This window comes from Pteropus medius, unplaced genomic scaffold (genome assembly GCF_902729225.1).
Source record: "Pteropus medius unplaced genomic scaffold, Ma_sr-lr_union100, whole genome shotgun sequence".
In the NCBI taxonomy this organism is placed as follows: domain Eukaryota; kingdom Metazoa; phylum Chordata; class Mammalia; order Chiroptera; family Pteropodidae; genus Pteropus; species Pteropus medius.
In genome coordinates, this window is record NW_024342467.1 from 10326134 (window position 1) to 10340557 (window position 14424).

The window sequence follows — 14424 nt, forward strand, 5'->3', positions numbered from 1 at the left end:
CGGAATCACTTAGTAACAGGAGCATTCCCCTCCCCTCTTACACTAACAATCGAAAAGCAGCCCATGTATTTGTTACTACCGTGACCCCAGTTTACTCAGATGAGAACCACAGAGGGAAGCCAAAGTCGAAATACGAGTGCCTTTGTGTCTTGTCAGGACAGGACGGGTTATTGAGCAGCAGCAAACAACTCCAAGTCTCAAAGGCTCAAAACAAGTTTTCTTTCTTGTTCCTATGACATGTTTATCCTGGGCCACCAGGCAAACCATTCCATACTCTTCCATCCTGTGCTCACACAGGACCCAGCTGACAGCTACCAGTCTCAGGAATGCCGGCAGAGGCAGCAGCAGAGAGAACAGAGGTGTGGTAAAGGATGCAGTGGCATTTAAAGAATTCCACCTAGAAGCGACACGTGACTTCTCACATTTCACTGCCCAAAGCATGTCAAATAGCCTTGCCTATTTCAAAGGCCCGGAAAACACATTCCTCCCATTTACCCAGAAGAAAAAGAACAAGGATATTTGTACAGAGCCCTGATGGCTTCCAAACTATGACTGGAAAGCATTCCGTGAAGCAGAAGACACCACGTCCATGTTCATCATTAAAAGCTATTTAAAAGAGTGTAATAGTACCAAAATGCGCTGGGCACTACGCTAAGGCATCTGATGACGAATGAGTCATATGCAGTAGGTGAGCCAGACAATCCTTAAACAGTTTCCACGTGGTGTGATGAACGTAAAGAGGGCACTCAGTCCAGGAGGACACCTGACCAGCTGTGGAGTGATGGTCAGGAAGACTTCTAGGAGCCATGAGGTCAGCCACATCTCCACAGCTGCAGGACTCGGCCAGGCTGGAGGACTTGCAGTAGAATTATGGGCAGAAGAACCGGTCACGGGGATGTAAATTACAGCACAGGAAATAGTCATTAATAGTGTAAAACAACGTTATGGTGCCAGGTGCGTACTTGACTTATCAGCGGAATCACTTCACAAGTTATATAAATGTCTAATCACTATATTGCACACCTGAAACTAATATATTTTATGTCAACTGTAATTGGAAGAAAAAAATTTTAAAAGGTCTGGAAAACAGTGAGAGAAGTTTTTCCAAGAGAGTCCCTGGGCTCAATGCAGACATCAGTGAATGGATCTGCCCACTAACGGGGTTGGAGCGGGGCGCGGTAAGGGGAGGGATCTTCAGCTCATAGCCCAGTCTCGGACGCCTTTATCCAGGGATCCTCTTGACACACTTCTGCCCCGCTAGTGGAAAAAGTGTGCAAACAATCGCTGGGACGGCAGCCCGTGCAGGCGGCTGACACCACTTGGCTCCTGGCATTGTGCCAGGGTGAATGTGCACACTCTCTAGGGGTTGCCTGTGTCCTGGGTTCCTAATTACGGCCAGGGAAGAGGACCCAGTACGATGAAGGTCATGAGGACAACTAGATGCTCTTTTCAGTGAGTTTTTGAAGCTGGCAGTGTGGGAAAACAGAATGAAGTTTTTGTTTCTTGGTTCTTTGAAGTCGGATAAGGGGAGTCTTATGTAAGAGGTCATGTGTATGTGTGGGAAAGGCTAGATGAGGCCTCATTGGCTTCAACTATTTTAATTTAAAAAACTGCCCAAATAAAAAAATGCCTGGGACCAATTGTCAAGAAAAAAGAGGATGAGGAATAAACAGTGATTTTAAATGCACTTTTTATTTTTCTTAACTTTCCAAAGGTTGTTTTTTTTCCCATTTAAGTACTCTCAGAGTGATCAAACTTTAAATATGATATTGTGGGGCAGGGGGAGGGGACAGGGAGGTATCTTTTCTATTTCAGGATTTATTACAGGTCTGATTTTCAAATTTCAGACTTGGCAGTTACATGCTTCTCCATCTGGGGTGCTCAAGGATAACCAGAGAGCTTTCTGGACCCCAGATGGGCCAGGGGGTGGGAATTTTTTCTTAGAAGAGTAATTTAAAATAGCATTTTTGTATTAAAATAAATAAAAATGTTTCATGGAAAAGAATGCAAAATAGTGATGACTTTTAAAGATAAAACTGGGGATTGATGAAAAAATCTGCATAGGCAGGGTGGGGGTGCTACACCCCCAGGCATCTCGGGCAGGCACAAACGGGCCCCCATTAGTCTACAGCAGAATTCGACAAGCCCTGCTACAGAATGTTCCAGCCTGTCATAACTCATACTTCCAATCACTACACATTGACAGCCCGAAACTATCTTTTTAAAAAATTCAACAACTATCTAATACCTACTATATGCCAGGCCCTTCACACATCAGGATATTATCATCTGGGCCTGCTGCATGGTTTGGGGTCACCAGCCACTACTCGGGGGTAAATCTTGGGCCCTCGTAACAGAAGAGGAGGATGTCTGTCAGCAGGTGGCTGAGAGGTGCCAGGCCAGGCCCTGTGCCAAAAGAACGAATGCTGGAAAAACACTCGCAAACACATGGCATGCTTCAGGTGCAAAAGACCCTCTTGGAGCAGAGGTTTAAAGATAGGGGCTGCCCAATCAACTATGCTACTGCTACGGCAGGTTTGGCAGAACAGCAAAGGGGGTCTGTGAAAAGGGATCTCTGGACCATGCCCAGTCCTGAGGACAACTGGAACAAATGTCCCAGCACAAGACACCTAAGAACTTGTCACCCCCACACCTGGTAGCCTGGGCTCGCTGAAATCACAGGCTTTAGAACTCATACTCAGGGATTCAAAATGCTACTTTGTAAATGTTCTAAGTACAAGGTGCAACCAGAAAAGTGCACACATCTCAAGCTTAGTCTGGTGAAGTTTTACAAACTGCACCCACCCATTATCACCAGCACCAAGTGCAGAAATACATTTTCTTTCTTGCAGCTCTGAGAAACCACTTTATAATGCCTGAACATACTGTTTGACCTTTAGACATTCAACCTTCCAGAATGCTATCTAGGATTTGATTTATAGTTCAAATAAGCAAGACCAAAGAAGGCAACAGTGATTCATTGTGACACGAGGAGCTCAGTGCCTGGTATTTTCTGCCTCCACAACCACGTGACCAACGTGCACAAATTCCAGGATCCATTAGCACGTACACCGATTTTTTGAGGGAGGTTTTCTAGACAGGCCCAATGGTAGAAAAGAACATACCTCTAAGACTACACTCCACTTTCCCCCAAAGGAAAACATTCTGCTAGGTGCTCTAAATTCAGGGGGAAAAAAAGAGTCATTGTTTCAGTCCAGTTATCATGAGCTCTGGTTTTAACCTGGGCAAAAATTGCTTGCTCTCAACTAACACAACAAAACAAAAAGGGAAATACTTTAGGAAAACAATGTGTCAGAGGTTCCTATACATTGAAGATCCGGCAGTTCCTTTTACAAGATCTTAAGCACATGATAAAGAAACAGTAATTAAAAACAGTGTAGATTCCCAATACAAGGTATAAGGTATGTACCACCCCAAGACACTTCCTGCAAAATTCCTTTAATTAAAAAAAAAACTTTCTGACAAAAAATTAACACAAAGAATGTACATCTACTCAATGAAACACTACAATCATTAAAAACGAAAACTATCAAGACCTGCAAGTAACTCAGACAAACAGTACTGACGGTGCTAAAAAAAGAATTCAAATAGCAATCATACCATAAAAGTGATGCAAAAAATGGTAACTGAACACGGCCACTGGATGGAAAACATTTAGAAGATGATGCCCAGACAGTAGGGTAGGTAGAGCAGTTTATTTTCATTTTGGCTTAGCTTAACGCACTATTACTTAAACAAAATTCATGTAAAGATCATTCTTTGTAAAGGCTTTGTGGACTTTATTCACATTCCGAAGCTGACAATTACATACAGTATCCAAGGAGTCCTGACAAAGCATACTGTGGTCAGTTCCTAAAGAACCAGATTAGCTCCTGTTAATGCCCCGGCCTCTTAGAGGGAGGGGCAAAGCCATCAGGAGAAAAACCAGACGGGCTGACACCCCCTTATATTTGAATAGTACATTATACCTAATGTGTCCTTGATCATTTCAGTGGCACCATAAGCTGGTCAAAGATTTCTATCCTCATAAAATTATTCCAGTGGCAAGAGTCAAGCAATGGCTCTGAGGACGGACTCCTGGCTCAGCTCCTTCCTCGCTGGGTTGCTGGAAGCTAATTACTCTATTTTACCCTATCTTTAAAACGCAGATAATACATGCTACTTCACAGAACTACAGTGAGGATTAATCCTGATAACTTTAAGTACCTAGCACGGCCTGACTTTTAAAAGGAAGTGATTGTTTCCTTAGGTGGGGGAGAGAGGTAGTGGTTGAGAATGACGCCTTTTTATTAAAAATCATTGGAGCGACATTAATAAAATCAAGTAAGTTTCAAGTGTACAATTCAACGGTATGTCATATACATATACTGCATTGTGTATTCACCACCCAAGTTCTGATTTCCTTCTGTCACCAAATATTTGACTCCTTTTACCCCACTTACCTCCTTCCTCCCTCCCTTCCCTCTGATATCATTAATCCACCATCCGCGTCCATGAGTCTGTCATGTTTGTTGCTTTCAATTTTATATTCCATACATGACTTATTTTGCTTAGCATGATTATCTCAAGACCTATGTTGTCACAAATGGTAGTATTTCATCTTTTCTTACAACTGGGTAATATTCCATCACATATACATACATCTTCCTTATCTAATCATCTATCGTAGGACACTTCTGTTGCTTCTATGTCCTGGCCACCATGAATAATGGTGCTATGCACATCGGGGTACATGTATCTTTGCGGATGTTTTCAGGTTTTGGGGGTAAATGTCCAGAAGAGGGATGGCTGGGTCATACGGTAATTCGATTTAGTTTTCTGAGGAACCTCCATACTGTTTTCCATGGGGGGAATGATGGCTCTTAATGTCTCCTGCTCCCCAAACCAAGGGCCACCTAAGTCCCCCCAGCACAGAGCAGGAGCCAGCAGGGCTCTGGCAAAGGCAGAGAAAGCAAGAGTTTTCCTTCCTTCCACCATAACTAACATAATATCTAGCACATAGTCAGTGCTCAAAGAACGTCTTATAAATGGGCTAACCCAGGAAGGGAGCCCTTTCTCATCAGCTGATTATGAAAAAAAACAAACAAACAAAAACCAGGAGGAAAAGATCAACTATTTGAACTCAAACTCTGGCTCCACGACAGATTTTTGTGCTGCATACAGGGCACTAGCATTTACTATTATGAAAGATAAACTTTTCTGTTAGTTAACTTCAGCTATTTTTACCAAACATGCCTCTGCATGGTACCACTTAAAAATATTCAGAAACCACTCCTTTTCATAAGCAAAAAGAAAATAAAATTGTTCCACTAATATTTTCTTATCTCTATCCCTCCCCTAAGTAGCCTGTATCAATTCCACTTAGAGAAATAAAGCTAAAAGTCTTAATAAGACAAAACTGTATCCTAGAGGTAAAAATTCTAAACTAACTCCAAGTGAATGCTAACGGGTAAAGAAGAACTCTCAAAAGCAGTTTAAAATGAACATGCCTTTTTCATTAATTTACTGTAACATTCATAAACTGTTTTAAGGCACATAAATATCTGTTTTCAGTCCTGTGTATCTGACCAGGTCAGAAGTGGTAGGGTTCTGTTTCCCCTGATCACCAAAAATTCAGCTCTTCAATGGATGACAGAGTAGTACAGTCAAATGATGGCCATGTGGCCTTTTAAATATGAGGATATTAAATTGGCAAATCACTGTGCTATCCTTCCAAGGAGTCACGAATGACCCTCCTCTGTGACCAGGTTCTGGGGCTCTGGACATACATTTTAAGCCACAGAATCAGATGGGTACACTCTGTAGCTATGAGGTCAATATCCAAAAAAACTCCTTTACCCTTTCAACAGCATGCTTCATGCATATTCACGAGCATTTAGCATAATTTCCTTCTCTATGGGTCCAACCTCAAGAGCACCCTAGAGCTAAAAAAGAGTTAAAGGAGAACGTGACATTCAGGATTTCCCAGTTCCTCTGATAGGAAGCAGAGGCAAGTCTCCTCCCTCCAGCCCGTGAGCTGCACTGAGAGCTCTCAATAAGGGACCAGATCTTTGCCTTTACTGGGTAATATTCTTGTCATTCAATATGAAAGCCCAACAAGGACTACAGCCCGTGGGAGGTGTGATCACTGACAGAAGACATCAAATCCGACACACTGGTGAGGTCTCAAAAACAGGCTAGAAAGGAGATGAGAGTTCAAATGAGTCTTCTCTTCTCCCTGCCTAGTTCCCTCTACTTGTAACACCAGGCCTCAGCTGCTTTGCTGGAACCCCTTCTGACTCTGCATTTTCCATGGGATGGAAATTATATTTACTGTGATGTGTGAGATTAAAACCCACTGTACACTGAGCTGAGCCTTATTCACCATGCGCTAATGCTGCTTCAGGTGGTTCATCACACTGCTTTATTCTAAGGTAAGGGGACAGGGGAGAACCACATGAATTTAACATCTTGCTGAGCCTGAATTGTTCATTAAGTGCTCTTATCTGCAGTTACCTGCCCACCCCACAGAACCACTCTCCACTAAAGAGACTATAATCTGCTCATATCTAAATTATGATGAACAGGAATATTTCCAATGGAAAAATCATCACACATTTTAATTTGCACTGCCAATTAGGAGAGCTTTAGGAAAGAAAAAAAAACAAACCTGATCATCTTACATACAGTACTTTGCCCTAACTGGTGCATAATGGGTCAAATATAATTTGTGGAATACCCTCAGATAGCAAATAGTTTAACATTTTAGAGCTACCAAAACTTAGCCTAATTTGACAGGAAAATATTCACTTCCAACTACATACACATTCTTGGACATTATGAACTTCCTAAGCATCAACTATGTATACAAGTGGTGGAAATGGGAGTCCAGCAGAAAAACAGGCTTTGGAAGCGATACATTATCCAGATACATTTGCTGATGAAATTCACAAGAAGCTCAAAGCTCCTTCCATAAAGGTTTAAGTCTTGGAGAAACCTGAACCTTCTAAAAGCATAGCATATTGACTGTATGGTAACACCAGTGGCAAAGGAAAAAGAAAAAAAAAAAGCAATCTAACCCTTTCTCAATCCTTTCATCTTGAATTAGTTTGTTTTCCTTACTTTTAATATCTCCCATCACTGGAGAATTTTAAAAACAATTCTCTTTCTTATAAACATCCACAACAGATTCCTCCTCAATGTCCACTTTCAGGCAGCCTTTTAGAAATCACTAAATGGCCAAAGTGACCATTAGTGGCCCTAACTTTGCCTCTGGACCCAGGCAGGTGACAGCGGCCTGGGCTCAGACATCACTAGCCACCCCAGGAGCTTGGCGTCGGTCGCTTCTGTCTCCATCGCCAAGGCCCAGCACCCAGGTGAAGTAAAGAGGTAAACACCAGTCGAAGGTAAGGTGGAAGCAGTAAGTCAGAGGAGCTCACAAAAGCAAGAAAAAAACCCAACCTTCACACAAAGCATCTCTTGGGCTCCCACAAGCTGCTTCCTTCCCTTTCTAAAAGTTTTATTTTTAGCTCTCCTCAAAAAGTTGTTGTTGCTTACCTCTGGGGGAAAGAAAAAAAAAAACACGTATATTCATTACTAGAAAGTAGAGAAAAGTTCTTTTAAAAAGTGAAAAAGAAAACTGAAGCCACGTTCACATTCTCATCACCCACTGAAACATTTGGGTAACTTACGCTCAAGTGTTTGTTAAAACCTAGTTAAGACCCTAACGCGTTAATTGGGGTCGTGCTGTGTATACGGTTTGGGATCTTGGGGCTTTTGTTTTTAATTTGGCCTAATGACGCTGCCATCCCCACCCCCATCCCGCCCCAAGTGGTTACAAATTCCTTGAAAACATTTACAAAAGTTCTAGAACAAATACAAAAGCATTCCTTTTAAACTCCATTTTCTAACGTGAACCGGTCTTTCGACTATTTAGTAAAATTACACTTTTCTTAAACTTCCTTATCTCTGCGCCAATTCCCCGAGAAAGGGGGAGGGGGGCGCACCAGAAAAGCTCCCCACCCCCGTGCCGGGTGCCACGAACGCAGCTAACGCAAGCGCTGCGCCCCTGCTCCCTCCCCGCATGCACTTCTCTCGAAATGCGTTCGCTCCTGGGACTCCCGGCCGCAGCGACCGGGCCTGCGACCTCTGGGCACCCATCCTCTGGGACCGAGCCCAGCGCCGCAGTGCGGCCCGGCCTCTGCAGTCCGACTGGCACAACCTTGACCCACTGCGCACACCTGTAGGGCGCGCCCGCTCCGCGGGACTGGGCACGCCCGATCCACAGCGCCGTAGCCAAGGGCCACGTTTCCAGCCCAAGGCGGGGAAGAGGGCCGGGAGCAAAGGGAAGGCAGGCCCTGGGGACGTCGGGGCTGCGGCGAGCCGCCGGACCCTCACCTGGGAGCGAGTTGCCAACTCCATTCTTCCACCCGGTTCCAGCCTCCTCGCACGCAGCCACGGGAGCCTGGCTCGCCACGGGCCCGACGCACGGAGAGCACCCGCGGTCGCGCAGCCCGCGCGCAGCGCCCGGAGCTCCGGCGGGCCGGGGGAGGGGCCCACTCGGCGCCCGGGACAGGGGGAGCGCAAGGCGCCACCCACTCGGCGCCGCCGCGCTGGGCCGCGGGGCTCCGGTCACAGACACAAACTTCGCGACCAGGGAACTTCGCTTTGCAGGCGGCGCGAGAAGGGGCTGCAGATGGGCGTGGCCCAAGGCGGCTGCCAGTGTGGGGGTGCAGGGCTCCCCCCTGCAGCGGAGGGAGGGAGTGGAGCCGTCCGGCCTGGTTTCGCGCGGGAGAAATGTGAGGGGGCAGTCCCGGCGCAGCCTCCAGCTGGCACGCCCCGCCACCGCGCGGGATGTTTGCAAGGTTTATTCCAGGTTGTGCCCTGGAGCGCGAGCCTCGGTGCTGCAATCAGTGTTTCCGATCTAGGAAAGCATTTTAGGGCTGCTTCAGAGCTTGTCTTGTTTTGTTGTAAGGGGCGGGGTTGTGCCGCCTCCCAAAATCTTTCGCTACGGAGTTCACTTTGCAAAACAGGCAACCCAAGTTTCTTCGCCAAGGCCTGGGGTGGGAAGCTGCAAAGACACCTGGAACTTTCGATGGCTTTCGCTATACCATGGTACACGTAGGCCTCCAGCGCCGCTGGACAGGGGATTTCGAGGGGTCAGGAATGCCGATTAATTTATAACAAATATTGGTTGAGCACCTACTATGCATTAGGCCTAGGAACACACAGTAAAACAAAAAACAGGTCCTTGCTGCGTTGGAGCTTACAGTCTGGGAGCCAACCACCTACACGATGGTATAAATGTAATAAGGATGCTAATAAGTGTAGTAATAATGTAATTATTAATTTGGTTAATAATTTAACGTTGGATTCAAATAATGCCATTAATTAATGGTGATATTGCATTCGATGATGATGAAAATAAATGTAAATTTGGAGATATGATAGATGCCCCGAGGGAAAAGGTAAGTGGTACTTTGGTGGTGTAAAATAGAGGACTTAATATGGCACAGGCCAGGGAAGACTTCGTAGAGTTCAGATACCGAGAGTGAAGAATTAAGCGGGTAGAGACTGGAAGGCTTGAAGCAGGCATCGTGGAGGGTGGAGGGTGGAGGGTGGTCGGCGTAGTTGTCCTGAAGTCATAGCAGGTTTGCTGGGTAGTACCGAAAGCCTGTTTACCCCTGCAGTCATGAGTTCATGGAGGAACACTATGCATGAGACCTTCTGCAGCCCACCTTGGCTGCTTGGGATCCGACCTTCATCTTTGTTGGAGTGAATGAAGTTGGCCAAACACGCTTGAGGAGAAAACACCTGGGAACTGTCCTTTCTTTCACTGGTTTTGCAAATATGCTCTGTGCCATCTGTGTTCCAGACCCACGAGGTGGTTAGCCCAATAAAACTTTGTCTGATTTAAGAAAATGTTTTCTTTTTGGATAATGTCAACTATTGATCATAGCCACTTTCACTTTTACTACGCTTTAGAATTTTCCTTCACAGTTTCTCCTTGAAATTCTCAATGTTCTTCCAGATTCTCATTATCCACATTTTTCAAATAAGGCAGCAGAATTGAAAATGTATAAGGAGAAAGACCCCTGCCACCCTGCTATTAAATGACAGCTGCAGATCGCCATATTGGAAACCAATCATTATGCCTCAGATTGAACATTCTCTCCATTAGTCTTTACATTTTCCCTTTGGCTGCCAGGAAACTCAGAGAATTTATTCAATCAGAACTTTTTTTTTTTTTTGGTATAACTGCTTCCCCATGAACCAGTGATATTATTTTCATTTATACCCTTTCATTGTAGGTTGTATCAAATCTCTTTTGGAAAAGGGAGTATAAATTTGGAGTAAGCCATATTTCGCAAAGCACTTGAAGCAACCTCGTTCTTACTTGGAAATCTGAAAGCAGCTGAGCATTCCTGCTGTAGGAATTTGCTGTAACCAGTCCTAAGTCTTCAGATGGCAACCTGGAAACTTTCTTCCTTTGCCTGGCAAGCCCATGCACTTGAATGGTACTTAGTAATCAATTCTATAGGGATGTGTTTTGTTGTCAGATTTTGGTTTACTTCTGTTTAGGGAAATCCCTAAGGAACCAGGGGATTTTTAACATCCTGTGCTAATACTTCCTAATCATGATGGGATTAACGACATGTGAGCATTGGGTTTCAGCATGGCACTGCAAGAGTGATTTGACTGTCCCTTCCCAGCAAAAAAGGAGACAAATGTTTGCAAAATTCCTTTAAGAAGTCTCTGTCTAGAAATCTATGCTTGCTTGCTTTTCACATATTTTTATGAGAGAATAAAAACTTGGTCCATAGTACCGTCAACAAGGTAAGATATTTGTAAGCAGATGCCATCACACATGCTTTAAATAACAGGAAATAGTTGTGCTTGGATGTCAGCCCTGGCCCAGGGCTCTTTCAAAGGAGTCCAAGTATCTCTCCTCTGCTCTGAAGTAGTAGCTCGGCACTACCCTCAGAGCTCAGCTGTAGGTAGACTCCTAAATCCACTCTTTATCCCACCAGTTTTGGTGTTCTGGACAACCCAGCAAAGAATCCTCATTTAACAGAGCTGGAAGCAATGTGGGTAATATCTGAACATTGCTTAGTGTTATATTTGATCATGAATAAACAAAGTGCCATTTAAACAAGATAACATCTCTGGTTGTTCTCTATCTGCTGGTATCTTGAAACTTTCCTCTCATTCAGATTAGATAAGACCTAGCCTAGAAGGAGAGAGAGCCTTAAATTTGAGACACTCAGAGATAAAATTTCCAAGTTGTAATAGATTAAAAGATCAAGAATCGAGTCTCTTGTAGCAAAATTATCAACTGACGATGACTGGGTGCCTTTCTGGAAAGTTTGCTTCAGTTACAACCTGGTATTCCATCTTCCTGACTAGGCATGCCGAGATGCTGCTGTCACAGCCACACGATTTAAGCCTATTCTGATGATAATCATTTGAAAGGCTATGGAGAGAAGGACCTGAACAACCAATAATCGGTGCTTTCATATACTGGATGCAAAAAAGTACACATCATAATGAAACTGTAGTGCCCATGGTGCTAAGAAAAAGTCGACAACAGTGGTATCAATAATGGCAGCTAGCTTAATGAGGCCTGGCTGTGCACCAAGCCCTGTGCGGAGTTCACCACAACATGCATTCTCTCGTTTAATCCTTCAGCTGTGAGTTACCCATCTGCTCCCCAAAAACAGAGCTGTGGAAATAAATGAAACGATACTTTCAAAGTATTTGGGATTTCTTAGAGATGCTATGTAAACTCCAAACGTGATTAACGCAATCCACATTCCATAGGTTTTTGTACAATATATATTAATTTGGTCTGTGAACATAAAATATGATTATAATGAGGCAGTAGTAATAAGTGGATGAAAATGAGAACATTTAATAGCTCTTTCAAAGAACTTATATATTAGAAAAGGAAATCATAATGATCCATTTCTAATTAGCAACACCAACGGAAGTGCTGTGGTCCATAGCTTTTAAACTAAGTTTTTTCATAATGAATTATATAAGTAGCATCTTTAAAGTAATCTATACACTATCAACATAGAGTTTAGAATAAATCTATAAGAAATAAATTATTTCTTAAATGACATAAAATTCACATTTCATTACATAGAAAAAATGTTTTTTAAAGCAGGGTTTCCTTTCTATTTTTGTCAAAGCTAACATAACCAACTAGTGTTCAGAAAAGCATTTCAGAGTATCACTACAATATTGGGGAAATTTTACTGCTTCAGCTATGGTCAGGAATCACAATTATTTGTCAACTCTGAGTATTTGGCAATAATAGAGAATCGAGTCATGAAATGGAAAATTTAAGATCAGAAATATAAAACTTCTCTAAATACTTGGCTTTACAAATATTTTGTATTAGTACTACCTTTTCAGGGGGGAAAAACCCCACAACTTTCCAGACTTTGTGGAATTTCCAAAGTCGTTACAGATTTATCTCTTTTTTTTTTCACTTGGAATAATCAAGTATTTATATGCTAGAGTTAAGGCTGAATCACATTTGCGATAGCAGAAAAATCCACAGACTTGAGGCAGTCATGGGTTCATTGATTTCGTTAAGACTCCAGATGTTTCTAATGAGCAGGTATGTTTGAAACCATTGCTCTAGTCTAGCTCAGTGGTGTTGCAAAGCAGGGTCTTAAGTCCAGCAGCATCAGCAACACCTGGGCTCTGATAAAGAAATTCAGATTCATGGTCCCCATCCCAGACCTACTGAATTGGAAACTCTGAGGGTGAGACTCAGCAATCTAGGTTTTAATCACCATCTAGGTGATTCTGATCCTTGCTCAAAGAACCACTGTGGTTGTAATCCAAGGTCAACTGCTCATGTGCTAGATGACCTTGGGACTAATCTTTGAGATTCACTTTTTCCCATCTGTGAAATGGTGATACTACATACCTGTCCAATCCACACAAAACTATTCCTACAGAAATGAATATGTAGTATCAGATGTGACTGTGATTTTGAGAAGGCTAGGGTGGTGGACACTGGTGGAGAGTATTAATAGTAATAATCCTGCCATTTACTAAACATTAACCATGTTCCAGGAACTATTTATGCATGATTTCACTCAGTCATAAGTGATGTACATAATACTATCCTCAGTTTTCAGATGAGGACTGTGAGATTTTATGGTTTAAGAAACTCTCACAATGACCCAGCAGAGCCAGCTAGAACCCTACTGCGAAGCTAAAGCTATGCTCTCACCTTTTTGCCTTTATTCAGGTAGTCTGAGGGTGAGGGAAGAAATTCAAACTTTAACAAAATAGGAACTAAGTTCTTTATGTACTATCATGCCAGCCTACTTATTTACCATGCCTAGGGGTCTGATATCTTCTCCCATTTTTTTCTGAAATTATTTTTCCATTTATAGGCCACTTTTAGCAGGTGTTCTTTCATTATTTTAAAGAGTCTTTTCCCTACGTTGTCTCTCTTTTCCCAAATCTACACATGGTCTAGACTTCGGTGTGACTAAACTGATACTCGCAGCTGACAATGCAATCACCATGTCTTTAACAGCTTCAGCTCTGACCTACTTATCATGTCTGGATTCTTTTATAGCTTTTGAGTCCAAATGAGCTCCCGACCTTGCTAACTGTAGCCCAGCCCCGGGAAATTTCAGACAACATAAAACTCAAGGTCTAAGACTATGTAATAAAACCATAAATCTCATGTTGGGCTCAGGAAACAGACTGCAGAAGACTTGGGCATTTCTTACCGTTATTTCTCAAGCAAATTTTATCTGTATATGAAATATGAACAAGAAGTCATCCACTCAGAAAGCGTGTTAAATATGGCTTGTTACAGAATGTCATTTTGCAAGCGCAGCCTTATCGCACTCTTATAAACAGGAGGTAGGCTGTTTCAATCAGGCTCACCAAGTAAACTGAAATGTAATATTTTGAGTCTTTGTTTTTTAAGAAAAGCAACATGTCAGCTCCCCTACCTCTTTCCTGCCATTGTTCTCACTCCATATTTCCTCTTCACTTTCTTCCAAAACTCTCTGAAACTGTCCAGCACTTTATACACTAGACCTTACAGTTCTCCATGGGGCTTAGGAAAGGCTGAGACGATTTCTCATGTAAGAAGGCATCATTTTTTGCTATTCTTTTGGAAAGCTGGGATATGTGATGACCCAGACAATCTACTATACTTGAAATTTGAAACATGTTTCCCAAAGTAGGAAGAAAAGCAAAACAAAGAGGAATCAACCAAGATGATAATAATAATATATGATACTCATAGCCTAAAATCCACATTCTGAGAGATGGTAAGACAGTGTCTGCATTACAGCCAAAAGAGAAACTTAGCTACAAGGTTGAAAGGAAAGGCAATGAAAGGAAACCATTTATTTGACAATCATAAATTTCTTTTCCCTT

General features: G+C 42.9%; 1 protein-coding gene across 3 annotated transcripts in view; it reads right to left on the reverse strand.

Moving 5' to 3' along the window:
- Positions 1 to 14424, reverse strand: part of CDCA7L (cell division cycle associated 7 like) — a 56897-nt gene that overhangs the window by 32926 nt on the left and 9547 nt on the right. Inside the window, exon 1 of one of the 3 annotated variants that reach the window (XM_039862518.1) lies at positions 8398 to 8564. The exons of 1 other annotated variant lie outside the window; for it this stretch is intronic. In XM_039862518.1, coding sequence (XP_039718452.1) covers positions 8398 to 8421 — 24 coding nt within the window. In that variant the 5' untranslated portion in view covers positions 8422 to 8564. Of the gene's footprint in view, positions 1 to 8397; positions 8565 to 14424 lie in introns of those variants that run through there. One more of the 3 variants, XM_039862517.1, reaches the window with a different exon arrangement.